Below are 21,693 nucleotides of genomic sequence, written 5' to 3' on the forward strand. Positions count from 1 at the left end.
TTCAAACGTGAAACTAAATGAATAAATATCTCATATGTTAAAAAATGTTCTAAGCCAAACTCAACAGACATAAAAAGGAAAGTAAAAAATCGATTGAAGCTCAAGTTTATCGCGGAGTGCGATATCTATATCGGTGTTTATATATAGCTTCTGTATCTGCATTGGGCTGCCTCATTAGCCACAGCGCAAACAAATTTCCAAGCCGGGCCAGACCTAAAACCCAAGCCAAAACTGAAACCGAGTTGAGGTGAAGTGAAGTGAGTGAGTGGAATGTGTGGTTCTGTTTGCACACAGTTGAGATACATTTAGCTGCCGTTGCGACATCAGAGTTTTTTAACCTCTGCCGGGACTACTTCCTCATATATATTGTATCTGTAAATGTATCTGTATCTGTATATATATGAACATATGCCTTCACTATACGTGAAAGTGCGATGAAGCGCCAGACGATTGGAAGCGAAAGGTAAACGTAAACATGCACTTTCCGATAAGAAGGACGCACGAAAATCGCATTTTGATTTGTACTCCTTATTTGATCAGATACTCGGCTGCAGATACAGATACACAGATACACGGCAGTCCTATTTGCCTGGCAGCTTGTAATTGTTTGCATAAGTGCATTCAATTGCCAGATAATGATGGCTCTTCTGAATTCCGTCCTGCTTATGATATCCTGCTTATGATATCAATTCATTGGTGTTTATAAAATATTTTGTTCGTTTTCGGCCTATTTGCTTTACCTTTTCTTGGTCTTGTTTGCCGCCACATAATTTACTATCTCCGCTTATCATTTCATATTTTATTTGTTCCCTTTCTTCGGTTAATTTCTTTAGGGTTTGAAAGACCCTCCAAACTTCAGGTTTTAATTTCTGCGCTGACGTCTATTATGATGGATTAATTTTCAATTATGAAAGAGAGTAAGAAATAAAAGGAATCGGAATCGAAATCGGAATCGCTTATCTCAGCTGCCTTCAATTTCGGACTTTCTTATCTGCACGCTCAAATAGAGCTAATAATCAATTTTCAATTAATTCAAAATCCCTTATCAGTCGACGCGGCACCCCCCCTTTGGCACCCCCTTGATATTTATGAAGTTGGAAAAATTATAAAAATTTGTTTAAAGCCGCTTAAATGGTCGTCACATCACTCGAAAAGTTAAGAATTTTAAGTTCGGTAGGAGGGTCGTAATCTAATCGCCGACGGGGCAGCGATTTAATTTATATAATCAACTTGTTTTCATAATTAAAAAATATTAAAATTGTTTATTGAACACACACGCACACACACACTCGACCACTGATAGCGACCATTGGCCCATTTGATTGGATTGGCCGCCTCCTTAGCGCTTATCTTGGCCTAATTGAAATTGCATTGAAATTGATTGATTCGCCCATAAACGTTTGACAAAATACCAAAGTTTCATTCTCTCCCATTGTTCGTTCGACTCTTTCACCCTTCCCTAATCGTTTTATTTGTTCTGGTTGATTTGTGGTAATCAAAAACACAGTTCCCGGCCAGATGACAGCTCAAGCGGCCAAAGGTTCTTTCCTCGGGGGTTGTAAATCATTAAAACCGAACCGAAACGAATCGAACCCGCCTGTAAATTTATTCAAATACGTCAGAAGGGTTCGGTTAATCTGGAGAAGTGTGTGATTGGAGCAGAAGAATGCAAAACTTGAGACCGTCTGGTGGAAATTTTGGATTGAACTGGAGTGCTTGAACGGAAGGGGGCTAGTTTGAATAGTTGGTAATATATCAAACGATTTATTTATTTTTTAATTTTACAAATTTAATTAAATAATAAAATAATATGTTTATCTATAAACTAGTTCAAAACGTTTAAGAAATATTTATATCCAATATAAGCATTCCAGTTAAAATTAAGATTCTTCAACATTTCTTAACAGAAGCTTGAGAAATATTTACCCTTCGAGAGAATAGTAATCATTTCATACACATAAAACCAAACTATCATTGAAACTAAACTTTTGTTTGATGAATTTTAAACTATTGTGTAAGAGCAACTTATCAATAAGATCTGTATTAAATTTTTACCACAAAAGTATCAAATTCCAACCTATGTGGTTTAAAAATAAAGCTTCAACCTACAGTGTTTGACTCTTCGGTATAGAAGTGAAAATAAAAAAGTAAAGTAAAGTATTTAGTATTGGATTAATACTTATTTTTTACTCTCTGTAGGTTAATTCATTCAATTTTTTTTGAGTATTAACATTTTATATTGTCATGCTTAAGCGTTATTGCAAATCCTCGTATGCAGAAATCCCCAATCATTTCCCAATCACTCTTACTCATCCCAAAAATGTCACGTAGCTACCATTTCGCTTAGACATTCCCACGTTCTTAATTAGCCGCTTGGCCATAGACAAATGGCAAATAACAATAAAATGAAAACTAAGCAAATATGAAAAGTTTTTCAAAAACATTTAGCAATGTCAATAAATCGCATTCAAAAAGAGGCGCCTCGGGGACGACGACGCTGCTCGGCTCATATTAATCTCCATTAAATGGGAATTTCAATAAATTTATGATGGCGCCACCTAGCTTTCAGATGTCTGCCCCCGCACCCCCCTGCACCCCCCTCACCCACTGTTCGACTACCTTACTTACGCATTGCGTATTTAACATTCGCCAAAAACGAAATAATTCGAAGGCAAACAAAAATGCCAAAAAAAAAGAAGACGATTGTATACCTTGGATATTTCTCACTGGGATTCCCCTCTCCCCTCGCAGTCCCTCAAACATAAACGTCTTCGTCGGCGAGCCGGGTAAACATTTTAAGCCGCCAGCCCGAAAAACGCTAATGGGTAAACATGCGGTTAAAGAGAAGTCGGAGATTTGAACTTTGCGGAGGAGTCTTGAAGGCACGAGTGATGCAAGTTTATAGCGCGATTTAAGACGCGGTAAATCCTCCAAAGGTGAGTAGAAAATCTATATTATTTTGGGGAGAGTTTTAAACTTAATGTTAAAGTTATGATTAGGGTTAAAGGCAAGTATTCAACAGTTTCTGTAGGTATAACAAAATTATAGGTTTTGAAATAAAGATCTTGTTAAAGATCTTTACTAGAAACGGTTAGTGGAGACTATTGTAAGGAAAGTTACAAAACTTACTTAGTCATGATTGAGAAGAAATCAACCGTTTCTAGTATTAAGTATTTAGGTTTTAAAACAAAGATCTCTTTGAAGATCTTTACTTATAACGGTTAGTATTAAGGTTAAAAACACAGAATGTGGTGGTTGGTTATAAGTAGTGGTAATGCTGCAATAACGAAGAAATTTAATTTTTATACATTTATATCAAAAAACTTACATACATCCGAGTATTTATATATTTTAAGGTAGCTTTTATTTTCTTAGTACTAAAACTGTTTATTTTGATAGAATAAAAGGTTTCTTAAATACAAGTTTTAAATGCGTTAGGCAAAAAAAATTGTATTGTAGCATATCTGTAATCAGTAAACTAATCAACCTAATTGATTTACGGAGGAAACATAAAAACGCGATTTGCACGCGTTTCGAGTGCGTTTAAAACAGCGCATAACTTGACCCGCTTGGAGACAAGGAAATTGCTACTTGAACCGGGCAAATCTCTCGATTAGCTTTTAATCAACTAAATTGCGGGATTAATCTACAGCTGCCAGAGCCCTGAGGCAGTGGTATTTTTGATTTATCAAATTTGGAAGCCAGCCCTCGCTGCCTCCTTTTTTATGGGCGGTCTTATCAAGATGTATTAAGCTCTAATCATAGACGTTGATTTACCAGTCCAAAAGCAGACCCTGCTCGCACCGAACCTTATAAATAAGCCATTACCAAGCCCATCGTATATTAGTAATAACAATTGCCATTTATCAACAATTTTGAAATCGAATGTCCCCCCTCTTACCCCCATTTTATTTGTTTGATTTGTGCACCCCGATAAGTTGGAATCGCGGAGATATACTATGTGTTAGTTAAGGTGAGGCCCATGACAAATCTCCAAACTACAAAACTTGAGTGGCCAATTGCTTCCGTATCTGAGCGAATTTTCACATTTTGTCATCGATTCGGGAATTACGAAATTTCTGGTTAACTCTTTGTGATTCAATTATAATGAAACTGATATAACTTTTCATTTGGTTTCTTATAGACATGTTGTCACCCTTCAAATTGATTGCGGCCTCCCGATGATTATGATTGTGATACATTCTAAATTACTAACCCCATTGACGTAGGTTAAGTTCTTCCGGTTTGGACAAGTCATATTATATGGCACCTATAGATAAATTTACCTAGAAAATATTGTTAAATTGATAGTGAAATCATGAGTGTAATAATGAATTATCAGGTAAAAACAATTTTCTATGAGTGTGCTTAGAAAACTTGAGAAGTCTTACTGGCCATTTAGATTTACAATTTTACTTCCTTAATTTACTTTCTTTGTGTTTGTTGATTTATCAGCATTTATAATTAAAATTGTGAGTGTTTAAATAAAATAATAAATATTTTTATTAGGAAATGCATTGGCTTTATTCATTTAACAATGATAAGTTTTTTAATTTGCCGAGCAAGTCTTATAACTTGTAATAAAAAAGTAAGCAAATATGTTAAGTAAAATAAAAATAAATAAAAAACTCAGAGTAGTTGAAAAATATTTGGATTTTGTAAAATAATAAACTAAAATCTGACGCATTACACTTTTATAGATACTCAACGCAGTAAATATACTTATTGTAAGGGTAAGCAAATCAAAATGGATTCTAGTGAACCGATATGAAAATGGGGAAACGATCAAGAGGAAGCGGCTTCTTTCGAATTGTTCAAAGCGTTTTCCCTTCACCTGCAACACCACCACTCCATCGCCAGTCACCTCAGCGTTGCCCAGGTGAACATAACTCACCACTTGATTTATGCAAATAAGCCACGTTTAATTATGACCATTAGCCACTGTTGAGCGGCTACCGTTTTGAGTCAATAGAGCGGTCCAGGGGGCGGCCAAAAAGGGGTGGCAAGTAGCTCCGCCCGGGGCTTTTAGTCGGTTTGCATTTCAATTTCGCTTTGTTGTGCCCCAGGTGGAAAAAGGGGGGATGCTGTATGGTGTGGGTATGGTACAGGTCGGTCTGAGACAATGATGCCTGACTTTAATGAGTTTTATATTGACAGAAGTTATTGATCGAGAGGCGGCTGATATCTGTGACTAATATCGAGTGGAATTTGGGGAATAAAAACATTAAAAATGGATTCTGTCTTAAGAACGATGTAATGACTTCCACATTTGGATGACAATTTACTTTAAATCATTTTTAAGCCGTATAATTCAAAATTAATTAAAAACACAAATTATATATTTCAAAGCAACGGAGCCACTGAAAAAGTATATAAAATTCAAGGAAAATGAAAACTGTTACTATTTCTTAAAATTCACATTCCAAAATACAGTAGTAAATTACTCTATAATAATTTAAGAAAATAATTTAAAAAAAATAATTCTTTTAATGTCCGATCTGTTTTATAAACTAAAAATTTAAAAACATTTTATATTTAAATTTTCTTAACAATATTTTAAATTTGTTTACCAATGATAAATGTAGATTTTTATACTTGCCCCATTTAGTTTTAAGAATAAACTTGTATATATTGACCGCAACTATATGTATCGACATAGCTTATTTTCATGATTTCCACCCTCAAAGAAAATCCTCAACATGCGCTAGGCTTAGGTTGTGCAATAAATCGGTGGTCTTAATTTACAACTAATTGTCATATGACCAACTAGTTATGGCAATCAGGCGGACTTAGTTATATGGCCGCGGGTCCGATACGATATAAGACTATATATATATATTAAATCAGAGGGATTTCCATGGCAGTCTGACCATGGCGATAGAGTCAACTTTGCGCCGTCTAATTGCATGCTAACTGTACTTAAATATCTTTATAATTGACGCCACAGTGGGTGTCGTAAAAAGCACGTACCGCCCTGGTCCGCGTAATACTAGTAGGTCTGTTTGAGAAGGTCTTACGAATGGAGACACCGAACCCCCAATCAGAACCGCACCCACCTCCCCCCCCGATCAGCCCACATCCGAGCCACCCGCAATAAAAGGTATTTATGTTATTTGTCAAGTTTATCGCACCAGTTTGAGTTTGAGAAGGGTGGGCGGCCAGGAATCGCTGGGGCCTAATTAAAGCATGAGCTTTATCGTCTTGTAAAGATCGAAATTATTGCCACCGTTCCTGCGGCTATGCTCATTTTACGACCCCCATTTTCAAACACCAGTAGCCCCCATTTAATCGTCCATATTTCTTTCAATATATAATATGTGTGTATATATACACACCCAGCGAATATATGATAGTCTAACAGATTGCTTGTTGTGTTTCTGCCTTTTGATTTGTTGATATTGATAGCTGCATTTTGTTGGGGTCTCTATAAAATTTATTATGTTTTTGTTGGTCAACTCAAGATATTTTAAAGAAATGATATTGTAAGTCTTCTACATATTGTAATTTATTTAGTTATTTAAAATAAATTAAATAATACCAAATTCATATAATGTAGCATTAAAAGAAAATTTTCTATATTAAGGTTTGTATTTTATTTTGTAAAAAAAATTTTTTTTTTTTTTAAATTTAATAATGGTTAGCTCTTCTCTGTCCTTATAATTTATCTTCTTCGTTTTGACTATTGACTTAAATAATTTATATATATATATATATATATATATATATATATATATATATATAAATTGTTTTAAAATTATTTTGAATTTATTTTATAATGACTAGTTGACTTAAATAAATGAATTTAACAATTTGATATACCTATTTTGAAATCTTGAAAACCCACTCCCATACCTCTCACTCCCCCAACTTATTCAAATTAAGACAGGTAGGCCTCTTAAATGTCTTAAAGCGTTGAAGCCGAGCCGCCTAAAGTGATTGTGATTGCAATGCAATGCGCAAGGCAAACAAAGCCAAACAAAAATCGAGTAAAGCAATACGGAGAGGTCTGTTCGAGAAGCACAAACCGGGCGGGCAAACACAAACATCCGATGGGTTGGACAGAGGATCCATCGGCAGTTCCATCGGCAGCTCCATCGCCATCAAACAGAAGCCAAATGAGCTTGTCGTGGAGACTAAGCCATAGCGGCCGGAAACTGACGGTTTCTTCAATCAAATGGCTAGCAAGATTGGTCAGGAGGAGACCGCTTGAGCTGCAACTGTAGGGCTGGAGGGCTGATCAAAAGGTCCGCTCGAGCGGATCTCTGTGGGTCAAGCAAATGCTTCGACTTAATCCAAAGTGGCTACTGAGTTGCCTCCCAGGCAACTGGTAAATCCCACCTACCTCGTCCGAAGTGCATTCTGCATTCTGGGCAAACACTTCTGGCTACCGATCGCCACCAACTGTCCCAGTGTCCCCATGTCCAACTGTCCAAGTGTCCAATTGTCCAATCCGGTGGCCAGCGGTTCCATCAATCTATCGCGGCGGGCTGCTGTCAATCTCCTGCGGCAAATAAACTCGAGTGCCTCACATGCAAATAACCAATATTTGCTCTCGGATTATTAAGTGAGCCAGCATCCCATTCCGCTGTCCATTTCCAGTTCCCATCGGTGGTCATTCTGTTCCTCCTGCCGCTTTTTAGGTGGCTTGTTAACTGTTTGCTCGGGCTGTTTAATCGCTTTAACTTTAATGGTTAGGCAATTAAGAGTTCTTTGGAAAACCTCTTTGAATGGCTTTTTGTTGGAAATTATAATAAATTCTATTGAATAGCTCTGAATAACTTTAGGTCAAATTCTTATGGCATTAGAATTTCATTAGATATAATGATTATTTTGAGATATGAATTCTTTATGAAATTCATTTTAAGACTAAACAATTTGTAGTGAAAATATATATATTATATAACAAATGTTTGTATTTCTTTAAAATGACTAAACAAAAAAAATGGCAGCTTAATACTTTAATAATTTTAAAACGGTCCCTTAATGAATTCATATTTGAAAAAATAGCATTTTAACATTTAAAATGCCTGAATGACAAAATTACAAAATAAATGAACTTGTTCCTTCGTTTCATTGTGATTATTTCATACATCATAAAAGCAACCACTAAATCTTTAAATAAGAACTTTCAATAATTAGTTTATAAATTTTCAACAACAATTTTACCGCTTTCAATAAAAACACAGATTGGTTCCTTGTGTTCATTGTGCTCTGCATTATTCCCTTGATTTATTTCATGCTAATCATTTCATGGAAATGTGTACGACCCATTGACTGTTACAATAAATACAAAATCGTAGGTTTTACTTTATCGGAAAACATTTTGCGCCACCGCCGATGCCTGCAAATGGTATTTCGATCTCTAGATGATGAGGAACCATCCGCAGATAATTCGCAACGTGTACAGAGCCGACATTTATGAAATGTCGTTTAAAAGCAGCTACTCTGGTCACCACATTCGAATTTTAAAAACTGGTCGGATATTTGGCGCTTACAAACTAAATTCAATTGCGGGTATTGATGGCACACACACACGCGCACACCTGTCCCAGGGGAACAACAAAAACAGTGGCTGATTTACATGTGCTGCATTGTTGTTGTTTTGGGGGCAGAAGTGCCGCCGTGGCCAAAACGTATTGTTTGTGTTCGGGGTTTTACTCCTTGGAGGCCATGTGTCCCACCAAATTACTGGTGATCTTCTCAATCTTCTTGAGATCCGGCATGTTCTCCGCTTTGTACTGCACACACTGTGGAATAATAAATGCCATAATTGAAAATGTGTTTTTGATGATAAAGAAAAGCAGTTCAAACCTTAACGTTGTCGGTCATTTTTAGCAGTATGTGGCCCTTGGAGTGCACGTATTTCATGGTGTATCGGCAGTTTTGGGGATTCGCCATATACATATTCTCGGCGGCAATCTCGAAATCCTCCCAGTTCTTTACAAAAACCATTTTTTAAGTCGAATTAATGGAAATGCAGGCGAAATTAATGAAAACAACAACAGCAACTGGACGGCGTGACGTTGAAACAATGTGACCGTGCGAGGGTAAAAATACTAACTTGAACATCGATGACGATGAGTTTTCCGGCTGCTATCGAAAACTTATTGTGAATGGAACACTATTTTTTTATATTTCATTTTCTCAGCAGTTTTCCTATGTAATGCTTAATTTCAACCACAATCTGATATATATCATTAAAATTTGCGGAAATAAAAAAGATCTGTTAATAAATCCAATGATGTGGCAACGCTGAGAGAATTAGCGGTTGTTTTTAAACTTTTGCGGTTGGAATGTTGTTAATTTAAGCTTTTCCGCAAATGAAATAACATTATAAATGATTGTAGTTTTTATTATAATCATTCTTTCATTATAAAAGATTTAGTGTGAAAATATATTAAATAAACAGAAACACTGACTCTGCGTGTTGCAGTACGGTATTTTTTTCATTTCCTTACACAGTCACACTATCACCCACACATTCGTCGCTGCTCTGCAAAGTGTACCAATATTTATTGCTAAAATGCTGTGAAAATCTATAATTTGCTTAAAATTGAATGCTTAATTGCATGCAACTGATGGCCGCGTAGGCGTGGGCAGTGAAATCTGCGTGAAATTTCGCTGACAATGCAGCGAAAAACAAACGCGAAAAAAGATGAAATCTAGTCAATCAAATTTTGTGAATGAAGGAAAAGAGAAGAGGCGAGGGGCCAAAGCGAAAAACGCAAATAAAAGTGACACGCAGAAACAAAACAGCTAAAATGAAATTTATTTAAATATACTAGAGATTTTGTCGAAATATATGTAAATACGAGTGACACAAACAAATCATCGAAAAGTCAAGAGTGTGTGTGCGTGTGGGAGTCTCCCTCTCTCTCTCCCTCCGCTTGTTGTTGTTGTGGTGGGGTTGAAAAGGCATTGCCTGCATAACGGTTAACGCGTGACGTAGCAGTCAAGTGCACCCCCGTCCCCGCCTTCCTTAACCCTTCAGATAAGAGTAACCCCCTTTATAAAGAGAGAGATCTTCGATCTGTTTAAACCCCATTCATCATGATGGACAACGACGACGCCCTGCTCAACAATGGAGGACCACAGTCCGGAGCAGAAACGGTCTATGGAACCGAGGACAACAACATGGTCATGTCGGAGAAGGTAATTTCGATCCACAAAAGCCGTCATTCATCAGCTTTCCACTCTGATTAAACAGAAAAATAACTCGGCTTTGGATAGTATAAGATCAGTTTTTAATACCATGTTTTTTAAGTCACTCACATACTTAATGATTTTTTTTCAATTATACAATGTTTTTTGATATAAAGGGGTAAATAAATTGGGCACATAAAAAAATAAAACGTTTTTATATAATATGAAATGGGTTTTTTAATCTGGTCAAATTTTAACAAACCATCTTTTAAGACAGCCTCACATAAATGAATTTTCTACTAATTTAAGCTTTATTACTTTAGCTCTGGTCTTTTCTTAAGTGTAAATAAGATTCATTTTTTTAAATATCAAAAGGTCTTATTTATATAAAGGAAATTGACTACTGTTTACTATAATATGTACTGATTCTGATTTCTGATTCTCCCTTAAATTCGATAACACTCTTTATGTAGTCTTCATGTTTTCTAAGGGTATGCTCCACAATAAAACACACTCACATGAATATCGCTAGCACAAACACCAGATAATGAGGCTATAAAAGTGTCCCAAGCGGAAATGCTACAATCACAGAAAAATGCTTTCTTTGCTGGTTTATTTCTCTCTTTATATACGCTTAATTATGTAAAAACGCATCCAACAATTGTTTATTATGCATCAGCTGACGCTTCTGGTCATTGACATTTAAACTCGCGAAAAATATCAACCAAAAATGGGTAGAAAAAGAGAGTTAGAAGGAGGAAAAGAGGGTAAAAAGCCGGGGACCAGAAATCAATAAAGTCAGTCAGTCGACCCTTAAATTTTATGACCACCACACGCAATCTTTTGGAGAAAAAAAAATCTAGTAACTACTAGCAAATAAACAGATTTACTTTGCGCTTCCAAAAGCTTTAAATATACAATGTGGTTATAAAAAAATTTGTTTTGTTTATAAAAACATAGCATTATTTTCAAATTATGAAAAAACAAAAAAATAAATATTACAATCATTACAGCACAGGCTTCATTATTTTTATTTCTAAACAATTCAAAACACCACAACTATTGTAAAAATAAAAGTATAAAAATATGATAGACAACTTACACGCTTATCGATTTTTATAGCCCTATATTTAATATTGTTAGCAGTGTAACCTCCCCCTGCTCTGCAGTCTAGTTTATTTTTATTTTTCACCCCAATTCCCTGATTGATTTTGCACTTTATCAGCTTCGGCAGCTTTAATCGAGCTATGCAAATTAAAGCAAAGAGGCCTCCATCCGACTTTTAACACTCATATATACGTGTGATTTCCTTTCCCTTCCGAATGAGCTCATCAGGTTCCCCTAAATTCTTGGTTCTTGGCGCACATGTTCCGCTGATAAGCTACCTGTTAATTGAGTAATGAGTTTGCAGCCATTTCAAGGGGGAAGCATTTGCCAGCACACCGATTAAAACTTGTTTCTTGACCCAACACCAGCAGAAACTATTTATGAAACAAGTCTTGCCCAAAAATGTCTAAATACTTTAGCTTGTTGGCCTTATAAGTGTGCCCAACCTTGGTCTAATGACAAGTTTTTTAGAGAAGGGAGTTGGCGTGCAGTGGGAATGCCATGAAACCCTATATATTTTATTAAAAGTTTAACCAAAAACTAATATTTATTTATAGAAATAACCATATGTTTCTAATGAATGATTTTTATAGAAATGTTTTTAACATTCGAAAGGTTGTAATTTTTAATGTGTCAGCTTGTTATATAAACTAAAAAGAAACGGGTGGTTTTTTTTATTAATTTTTATAACTGACAATTGTTTTTAATTGCACAGCATTCACCAATTCATCACGCACTTATTCACATTTTGGGTTTTAGTTGTACATTTTCAGTTAATTTGTTAAAATTTTGTTTTTATGTGTCCTTTACACCTTGTTTTTGTTCTTTTCTTTCTCTTTCAGAACGAGCAGGTTGTCAGCATCGTGAGTTATCCAAATTTTTCGTTTGTGGTCTATTTCATTTTCCCCCCTAATACTCTTTTTGTTGTTATTCACATTCCGATACGTAAATGCACGACATACCTATACTATATACTATAGACGCCTTGCAATTGTTTGTTTTTATTTTAATTCACTGCCAAGAATTTAAAGCCGAGAAGGTGTCACACTTAACCTTTCTCGGTTTTGTTATTTGGCGGAAATAATCTCGTTTAATAACCAAATGCATGACTGGGGGTCTGAATTTAAGACCTTTCCGTTAATAAAAACTGATTTAATTAAGTCATTAAATGTGAGTTCCTAACTATCTTTACTTCTTACTCTCTTCGTTTGTTTAAATATGTTTTATGTTTGGTAATTTTACTCTGATTTTCAAGGTGTTACTACGTAATGTCCTGGGAAAATCTAACAATTGGTTAAATTAGAATATCTAAATGGTTTTAGCGGGGTTTATGAAGTTACTTCCTGTAATTCTTGTTACCCTACTAATCGATTGCACTTTGTTGTCCCCTGATTTCATTCAAATTAAAGCTCGACTGATGCACATTTTCTTTGCAGGTCCAACAACTGGCGGGTAGCATTTATCAAGAGTTCGAGCGGATGATCAATCGCTACGATGAGGATGTGGTAAAGAACCTCATGCCGCTGCTGGTGAACGTGCTGGAGTGCCTGGATGCCTCGTATCGCATCAATCAGGAGCAGGATGTGGAGGTGGAGCTGTTGCGCGAGGACAACGAGCAGTTGGTGACACAATACGAGCGGGAAAAGAGCGCCCGCAAACAGTCCGAACAGAAGGTAGTCACCTTCAAATTCAAAAAGAATACTTTCAAAGCTTAATATTAATACAAATTTCATTTTAATAGCTTTTGGAGGCTGAAGACTTGGCCGAGCAGGAGAATAAGGAGCTGGCCACACGTCTGGAGTCGGTGGAGAGCATTGTGCGAATGCTGGAGCTGAAGCACAAGAACAGTCTGGAGCATGCCAGTCGCTTGGAAGAGCGAGAAACAGACCTCAAGAAGGTATGTAGTAAAAATAATTATAATTTATAAACCCATTTACCCTTTAATTTACATCTTTAACAACCCTAGGAGTACAACAAGTTGCACGAGCGTTACACGGAGCTGTTCAAGAACCATGTGGACTACATGGAACGCACCAAGATGCTGATGGGCTCAACGCACTCCCAAATGAGCACCGCCTCCGATCGCATGGATGTGAGTCGAGCGAGACTTAATCCGGTGGCCCGGAGTTCGGGACCAGTTTCCTATGGTTTCGCCTCGCTGGAGAACTCGGTGATGCTGGACACCGAGACCATATGCAGTGTGGGCAGTCAGTCGGATGATTCCGGGCCGCCATCGCTGCAGAACGAGCTAGACAATCTGGGCGGAACGGTGGAACGCGGCGCTGCCACCGACGCACTGCAGCAGCAACACCAGGCCACCTCGCCCCAAAGTCCCGACAGCAGTCCCGTCGTGCCAAATGTGCCCACAAATGGTAGGTGCAGGGATTTGATGGATCACACACACACACACCTCTGCTAGCTACTCAACCGCTTACCGTACTAATGTTTCCTCTCTCTTCTTTTGATTTTTGTGTTAACTCAACTAAACCAACCGAACAACCCCATCCAAAATCCCCATCCCAGTTGGTCGCTCGACCACCAAGAAGGAGCAGCGCTCGGATAACAATCTCTACCAAGAGCTGTCCTTCCAGGATAACGAGGAGAGCGAAGAGAATGAGATTGTCACAGGTGAGAAGTCCATTGGGGGAAATTGTGTTTGTGGGACTACTTTCCATTGCACCCTAAATGTTGCTAATCAAAAGTGCCTGAGTCCAACTCAACCAAGCTGTTACTAAATGCCAATATCCTTCTTTCTCCCCATTGCTTTGCTTAAACACAACATTGCAACAATCTCATGGAACTCCACTCTTGTTTGTGTGGCCAAAAAACCCTTCAGGCAGCTGGGTTCATCCGGGAGAGTATGCGTCCTCAGGTAGGTACCACTCAAGCACTCAAGACAATCAACCACAGCAGCAAGAGCAAAGACAAGTACAAGAAACTCAGCTAGAATTACCATATAATTCCTACATATATGGATTCATCTATATAACCTGTAAATACATCAAATATCATGCGAGATTCGACTAAACAAACTAGGAAAAAGAGTTTTAAGGATCCTCACGTATTTTGTGTGTATTTTCCTTGTGATATCTGTTGGAAATTATGTGCTCGAAAGTGTGTCAGCCTGCTATCAAGCATTAGCAAACTAGAAAAATTATTCAAATTTAGATGCAACAAATAAAATTGTATAACATGACCTCTAATGAAATTTCTCTTTCTTTTATGCCGAATTCTACTTGCCCAAAACCAAACCTTTTCGTTTCCTCCTCCACAACAAACAAAAAAAACAATATATTTCTCTTGCAATTACTAAACACAATCCACAATCAACAACTATGTTTGCATTGTATTGCTCCTTTGAAGCTAACGACAACTATTTTGGTAAGTCTAATGTGTGCTACGAACACCCTCATAACTATCGATAAAGTAGCTCCCAACTATTGTGATCGTAGTTGTCTCCTCATTACCCTTTTAGTATCGTAAGTAGTTATCGCCTAAATCGTCCAGTATCGCTGTTAAGTAAATTAATAACTTTATTTTGGTGTTTGCGTTGTTTTAGGCTGTTGTTTGGATTTTGCCATAACATTTGGTTTTAGTATCTCCATTTTCTATTTATTTTGGTAGTTTTTAGTTTATTTCTTGATATGGTTTTGGTTTTTTCTTCCTTTCTTTTTATGAATGCAATATGTGAAGGTTTATGTTTATGTTTCATTTGTAGCAATTATCAGTTAACCCACATCAACACTTGAGTTTCACTTGCATTTTTCTAACGCTTTTACTCTTGTTTCGTCGCAAAGAATCACTTAACACACACCCTTTATTAATAAAGCCTTCAATCCCATTTCAGGCATGGGCAAGGAGGTGGAAAATCTCATCATGGAAAATAATGAGCTGCTGGCCACCAAGTGAGTATCACTAACGATGTTCCCAATTGGGAATCAATTAGCAGAAATCAATTATACCCATGCCGCCCACGTTACAGAAATGCACTCAATATTGTCAAGGACGACTTGATTGTGAAAGTGGATGAGCTCACTGGAGAGGTGGAAATCGTTCGCGAGGAGCTCAATGCCATGCAGCAATCGAGGACCAAGCTGAGGCAGCGCATCAGTGAGCTTGAGGATGAGCTGAAGAAAGCCAAGGAGCAGGTCAAGCAGCAAAGTAAGTAGATGTAGCACTCTACTATGATTTGCCACAACTAATCATATGGCTTAATTCAATCCCCATTTAGACACAGAACAAGAGGAGAACGATGTGCCGCTGGCTCAGCGAAAGAGATTCACTCGAGTGGAAATGGCCATGGTGCTGATGGAGCGTAACCAGTACAAGGAGCGCTTAATGGAGCTGCAGGAGGCAGTGCGTCTCACAGAGATCCTACGCGCCTCACGCACTGTAGATAATTTGGACAGGAAGTCGAAGCAGAGCATTTGGAAGTACTTTAGTAATCTTTTTACGTAAGTTTGCCATCAAAATCCGTTGGAATCTGTTTAATATGCATTAATATGCTTGCCCTTTCATATGGACAGCCCCTCCAACCGGCCAACGGAACGCGTTGCGGACGGTCTTGGAGGGGGGCCGATGTTTCGTCACACCGGCGGAGGAAGCCCTGCCCACAGCCACGGATCGCCCAGTCGAGGAAGTGGAGGTGGCGACCATCGCCTGGCCCTAACCAGCGGCCAGCCGCCCGTGCATCCGGCCAGCGCTGGCTTGGCCAATGCCCTCATCATGCCCAAGGACTATGCCGAGGAGGGTAGCTCCGAGAGGATTAGTGCACGCAGGAGGGAGCAATACCGCCAGCTACGCGCTCACGTACAAAAAGAGGATGGACGACTGCATGCATACGGCTGGAGTCTGCCGATCAACAAGGCCAGCCAGGAGGCGAATCCGAATCGTCACTCGGGCGGCGTACCCGTACCGGTCTACTGCAATCCCCTGGCGGAGGCATCGCCGCACATGAAGGTGTTCTGTGCGGCTGGCGTTAATCTGCACGGCGGCTTCACCAAGAATGGCCAATCGCTGATACCTGCCAACTCACCGTATGCTCCGAAGTCCACGCTCAAGATTGCCGAAATCACCAGTCCGACGGCAGATCAGAGCATGGAGGCGTTGGACAGACAGATGGCACGGGTCAGCCTGGAGACGCTCGAGCCGGAGACGCAGCTCAGTTCGTTCGTGTGGATATGCACCAGTACACATGCCGCGAGTACGGTCAGTGTGGTGGATGCCAATCAATCGGCCACCGTTCTTGATGCCTTTCCCATCTGCGCCTCGCATTTGCTTTGCATTGCCTCTGTCCAGGGAGCGATGGAGAGTGACTACGCGCTGCTGGAACAATCGGAGGTGGTCAAGGCAGGCGAAATGCTACAGCGACCGGGCGAAGGTGCCGAGCTGCTCGGCAAGGTGGAGTTTGTACGGGTTAAACCAAAGACGGACGATGAGCAGAATAGCAATGCAGCAAGCAAGCAGCAGCAGCAGCAAGAGGAGGAGGAGGCCAAGGAAGCCACGGAGAAGTCCAACGAGCAGCTGCCGGAGTTGGGTGCCGAGGAGCCTTTGGGCAATGTGGAGGCCATCAAGATACGACAGGCACTGCCAGGAGCTCCGCAGCGTCTATCCACCAATGGCAACCAGCAGCCAGCAAACAACAACAATAATACGTCGAGCGGCAACCTTTTGTTTGCCACCAAATCGCTCAATCCCATACTCGAGACCAAGGATCGCGATGAGCCGGCAATGAGTTCGGTGGGTCCGACGATGTGGCTGGGCGCCCAGGATGGCTGGCTGTATGTGCACAGCAGCGTGGGCAGGTGGCACGAGTGCCTGCATCGGGTTCTCCTGCCGGACGCTGTGCTGGCGATTGTGCATGTGGAGGCGAGGGTCGTTGTGGCGCTGGCCAATGCCCAGCTGGCCGTGTTCCGCCGCCAGACAGACGGCCAATGGGATCTGAATAGCTATCACCTGGTGACGCTCGGTGATCGCAACCATTCGATACGTTGCCTCTGTGTGGCCGGCGAGCGCATTTGGGCGGCGCACCGCAACAAGATCTTCATCGTTGACCCCGTATCGCTCAACATTGTGCACTCGCTGGACGCGCATCCGCGCAAGGAGAGCCAGGTGCGCCAAATGGCGGCCACGGGAGCAGGTGTCTGGGTATCGATCAGGTGGGTAGACCCCCCTCTCCTCCTTTTTCTCTTTGGAGTCATTAAATAAAATTAATTATAATTCTTATACATTTCAGGCTGGACTCCACGCTGCGGCTGTACAACACGCACACGTTCGAGCACAAACAGGACGTGGACATTGAGCCGTATGTATCGAAGATGCTGGGCACCGGCAAGCTGGGCTTTAGCTTCGTCCGCATCACCGCCCTGATGGTGTCCTGCAACAGGCTGTGGATTGGCACCAGCAATGGCGTGATCATCTCGGTGCCACTGGCTGAGGTGCAGCCAAAGTCATCATGTGAGTTTCTCTACTTAATTGTAATCTGAATGTACTTAGTTTGTGATTTGATTTGATTTGATTTGGCAGCCGATCCGCATGGTCAGATGCCGTTGTGCTGCATGGCCAATGCTCAACTCTCCTTCCACGGCCACCGGGATGCGGTGAAGTTCTTCGTTTCGGTGCCCATGCTGCAGCAGCCGAACCTGAACGGCGGACTGACCTTCAGCAACAAACGGCCCGATATGCTAGTCATGTGCGGCGGCGAGGGCTACATCGATTTTCGCATAAGTAAGTGGCCACCGAGTCCGCCGGATTGGACGGATCGGGCAGCGAAGCTTTGAGCCGTGTATAACCATTCCATATTCCATCCCATCTGCAGGACATGATAAGTTCGATGCTAGTGATAATGCAGCGCACTTGATAGTTTGGAAAGTCGATACGTAAGCTTTGATTTCGTTTTCATTTTAATTTTCTTTCGTTTTTTTTTTGCTTTTGCTATTTTAATTTTCTTTATTTAGTTGACTGCTTAGTTTTTATTACTCTCTTATTTACCTACTGTCTTAATTTGACTTATTTTGTTTGCCCATGTTACGATTTAATTGTGCAATTTCTGCCCTGTCCGTAGAACCTTCAATCTGTAGCAGGATGGGAACCGAAATGTGAATTGCAGCATTTGTCTCTGCCGTGACCTGAACCAAACTAAACCGCTAAGACCGCTAAGCAGGTTTACGCAAGTCCCTTTTTTAATTTTATTCATGTTTTTCTTTACTGTTCCTCTATCGGCACCAGTTTTCCCTTCCTCACAGTGCTTTTAGCCGGTCGAAATTCAATTATCACTTTGTACTGCCAAGCACAGGACACTGTCTTTTCACACAAACTCATTGGTGTACCGTGTTTCTTGTCCTAAAAACATTACCTGTAATCACAATATCTATGTATCAGGGTTAGAAATTTATTTGAAGGGCTTTGTATACCTCTTTATTACCTTATTTTGCTTTAAACTGATGTATTATATTTATGGGCCCAAAGAACTTAATTTAACCAGCTCTTTTCTTCAGTTATTAATATAAAGATTTATTTATTATTTGTAAATTTAATAAAACTTGCGTTCAAATGACCATACAAAATGGTGCACAATTCGCTGAACTGCTTTCAAAATTATAATACTAAATACATAAGTATGAAAATCCTAAAACCTAACGACTTCCCAACTGTATTTTGCCGTGTAAAATCATTGTAAATGTTTAGAACCGAATGATAATCTGTAGTTTTGAATTGAAGCACTAACCCATACCTCAGATAGGTCGTATTTGTGTACAGGCACCTATAACTAATATATTAATTGTGATTAATTGACATTTTACAGATGATAACGACATGGAGAACAGTATTCAACTGGAACCAAATCAAACGATCGAAAATCGAGGCGATAAGAGTTACTTGATTGTGTGGCATGTTAGTCAACGTTAAAACCGATTATTTGGTTTAAGTGCAAATGATTATTTATAAAAGTTATATGAATACATATATATACATGTATAATCTAATAATACGATACTTGCAGGCTAGCGAAAAGATTACCTTAAACATTAGTATTTATCTAACCTACCTTAAAAACAACCACGATGACAAAATGGGTTCTATAAAATAATTTAGTTAAACAATTTTCAAATTTTGGCCGCGAGGCATACCCAATTGATTCTTATTGCTTCAATTAAACCAAAAATAAAACCTGCAAAGTTATTTGTCAGTGATAGCCAGCTAAATATTTCATGATATATATATATTTATATATATAAATAATACATAATAAGAGTGTAACAAGATTTAAATTTGTAAATTTTATGCGCTCTGCTGGCAGCAAGTTATGTATTTTGCATAGACACAAAAACACCACATTTATATTTAATTATAAATATATTAAAACATGATATAGAAAAGTGCGCCTTTTCAAGGGAATTTTTGCGTGATTCTTCGTCCAAATATGTAGTAGAATCTTAATTTCTTGTATCATTATTTTATTTTATTTTAAAGCGCAATGTTGAGCAATTTATGTTTAGTTATTTTGTTAAATAATTTTAAACTTTAGTTGAAAATTTTCGGACCTTAACTTTGATTGTTATTCATTTGTTTGTAAGCCTTGGTTAGTAATAAAACAAAACGGAGTAAAAATTTTTGATTTGTCTCTTAAATCGCAGAGATTTTTAACGGATTTCTGATGGCGCCAGGCAAGTGATATTTATGTTTTATTTCATAACATTAGCATTAAAAACAACAGCTTAGAATATCTGCATACGTATTAGCTTTGGCTTGACTTGTGAAATTAAATAACGACAACCAAAAATATACAAAACAAAAATTGCAACAAAAATAAACTGTAAATAAAGACCGATCCATACATTAAATAGCAAATATATTGAAGTTTTAATCAAAATAATTTATGTTAATTTCATTCTTTTTTTTTTTTGTTCTAAACTTTTTTTTATTTTTGAAACAGTTTTGCGGCTAAAAAGTTTACTTTTTAATAAAACAAAAATATGGTTCCCATTTATAAGCACCAACATAATATCTTAAGTCATTTAAATAGGAGTCATTAGTTTTAAAATTGTTGTTGTTGTTAAAATTGCGCAACATTGCTACCTAATAGTATCCTATGCGACCTTACCTAAGCCAATATACGTATACCGAAATAACAAACAAATATATAATTGATATATTTAATTGTACCGGAGTTAAGATTTTTCGACTAGTGTAGTTATGGTTGCTCAGTACTTTTGATAATTGATAATTTTTTGCGAATGAAGAGAGACTAGCTCCTCAGAAAAGTCCACCTTTTTATCAACTGGAAGATATTAAAATATTAGTTTTAAAATTACAACAGCTTAAGCCTTTGCCAGTCAAAAATAAAACATTTTCATTTACATTTCATATTTAAAATACAATTTTTATTTTGTTTTCTTACTAAAAAGTTAATTATTTCTTTTTTAAAGGCTTTAAGTTTTTATTTTCTGTTTAGTCAATGGATTTTTTAATCTCCAGCTCGATTTTTTCCATTTTCAGCTCCATATCCTTCAAATTTCTTTGAATTCTATATTCTGCTTTATAAGGAAACTTAAATCTATGTACATATGTTTATCCAATGTTTGCCAGGCACAAAATTCACAAAATCTATCCATTGTTTTGCGTGACATCATTTTTTAGCTGAGATGGCAAAATTCGTATCTTTTTTTTTTTGAACTATTAGCTCGTTTGTTTTTGTATTTAGCTCCAGTTTTTGAATCTTTAATGATGCTTCCATATCCATTTCTTTATACGTTCATGTTGTTCCAGACCCATTTTGTTTAGTTTTTCTGGCCATTTTCTCGATCAGTTTTTTGGGGAGTTCCCCGATTTCTTTTTCGCTTGCGGCAACCTTTAATTCTGGATCTCCATCTTTTTTAGTTCTAGCTCGATCTTTTTTGTTTCCAGCTCCAGTTGTTTAATTTTTAATGAAGCTTCAATATCCTTTTCTTTCATACGTTCTTGATGTTCCACATCCATTACTTTCATACGTTCTTGGTGTTCCAGATCCATTTGCTTTAGTTCTTTCAGGCCACGTTGCTCGAACATAATCCGGCGGAGTGCGCTGATTTCCGCTTCGAATGCGGGCCCTTTTCTATTGTTTTCAAAGTCAAACCAGATGTCAAAATCAACCATATCCATTGCTTGTAATTGGTCAGTGCTAAGAACTGTATTATAAGTTTCGAGTTGAAAAACGTCTGTCTTCTGTATCTGTCTTTTAAATACTCATATACTTACATATATGCATAAATATTTCACTAGAAATAAATAAAGTTTTTAATCAGCTTGTGCCGCTTGGTCACACTACGCGTTATGGCGCGTCAGCTGTCGTTTAAATATATATATATATATATTTTATTTATATATTTCACATTTAAACCATAAGTAAATTTATATAGCTTGAGTTCTTTCTATTAAGCGTTTCCAGTGTCTTGATCTTAAATT

At 38.2% G+C, this 21,693-nt stretch overlaps 2 protein-coding genes across 14 annotated transcripts; one reads left to right on the forward strand and one right to left on the reverse strand.

The window, feature by feature from the left end:
* Window positions 1-8,191: 8,191 nt before the first annotated feature.
* Window positions 8,192-9,037, reverse strand: LOC108135513 (signal recognition particle 9 kDa protein). The gene is made up of 2 exons (XM_017256258.1): window positions 8,812-9,037; window positions 8,192-8,747 (listed from the first exon to the last, which is right to left on the reverse strand). Exons 1-2 carry the CDS (start codon window positions 8,950-8,952, stop codon window positions 8,655-8,657), a joined length of 234 nt encoding a protein of 77 aa, XP_017111747.1. The 5' UTR covers window positions 8,953-9,037; the 3' UTR covers window positions 8,192-8,654.
* A 424-nt stretch (window positions 9,038-9,461) lies between these two features.
* Window positions 9,462-19,860, forward strand: LOC108135594 (JNK-interacting protein 3). 13 transcript variants are annotated; one of them, XR_005977184.1, is made up of 17 exons: window positions 9,462-10,152; window positions 12,093-12,113; window positions 12,687-12,923; window positions 12,992-13,147; window positions 13,217-13,622; window positions 13,774-13,878; window positions 14,087-14,122; window positions 14,614-14,631; window positions 15,098-15,155; window positions 15,233-15,411; window positions 15,482-15,704; window positions 15,777-17,408; window positions 17,486-17,706; window positions 17,776-17,976; window positions 18,068-18,128; window positions 18,314-18,418; window positions 19,055-19,225. XR_005977184.1 is itself a non-coding variant. In XM_017256400.2 (16 exons), the coding sequence occupies exons 1-16, from the start codon at window positions 10,051-10,053 to the stop codon at window positions 19,056-19,058; spliced, it is 3,660 nt and encodes a 1,219-aa protein (XP_017111889.1). In that variant the 5' UTR covers window positions 9,462-10,050; the 3' UTR covers window positions 19,059-19,225. The 13 variants fall into 13 exon arrangements, 9 of the variants coding, with proteins under 9 accessions (XP_017111889.1, XP_017111886.1, XP_017111890.1 ...); XR_001773919.2 differs by having other exon boundaries at window positions 18,314-18,412; XR_001773920.2 differs by lacking the exon at window positions 12,093-12,113 and having other exon boundaries at window positions 18,314-18,412.
* Window positions 19,861-21,693: the final 1,833 nt, after the last annotated feature.

This window comes from Drosophila elegans, unplaced genomic scaffold (assembly GCF_018152505.1).
Source record: "Drosophila elegans isolate 14027-0461.03 unplaced genomic scaffold, ASM1815250v1 contig_208, whole genome shotgun sequence".
Lineage (NCBI taxonomy): Eukaryota > Metazoa > Arthropoda > Insecta > Diptera > Drosophilidae > Drosophila > Drosophila elegans.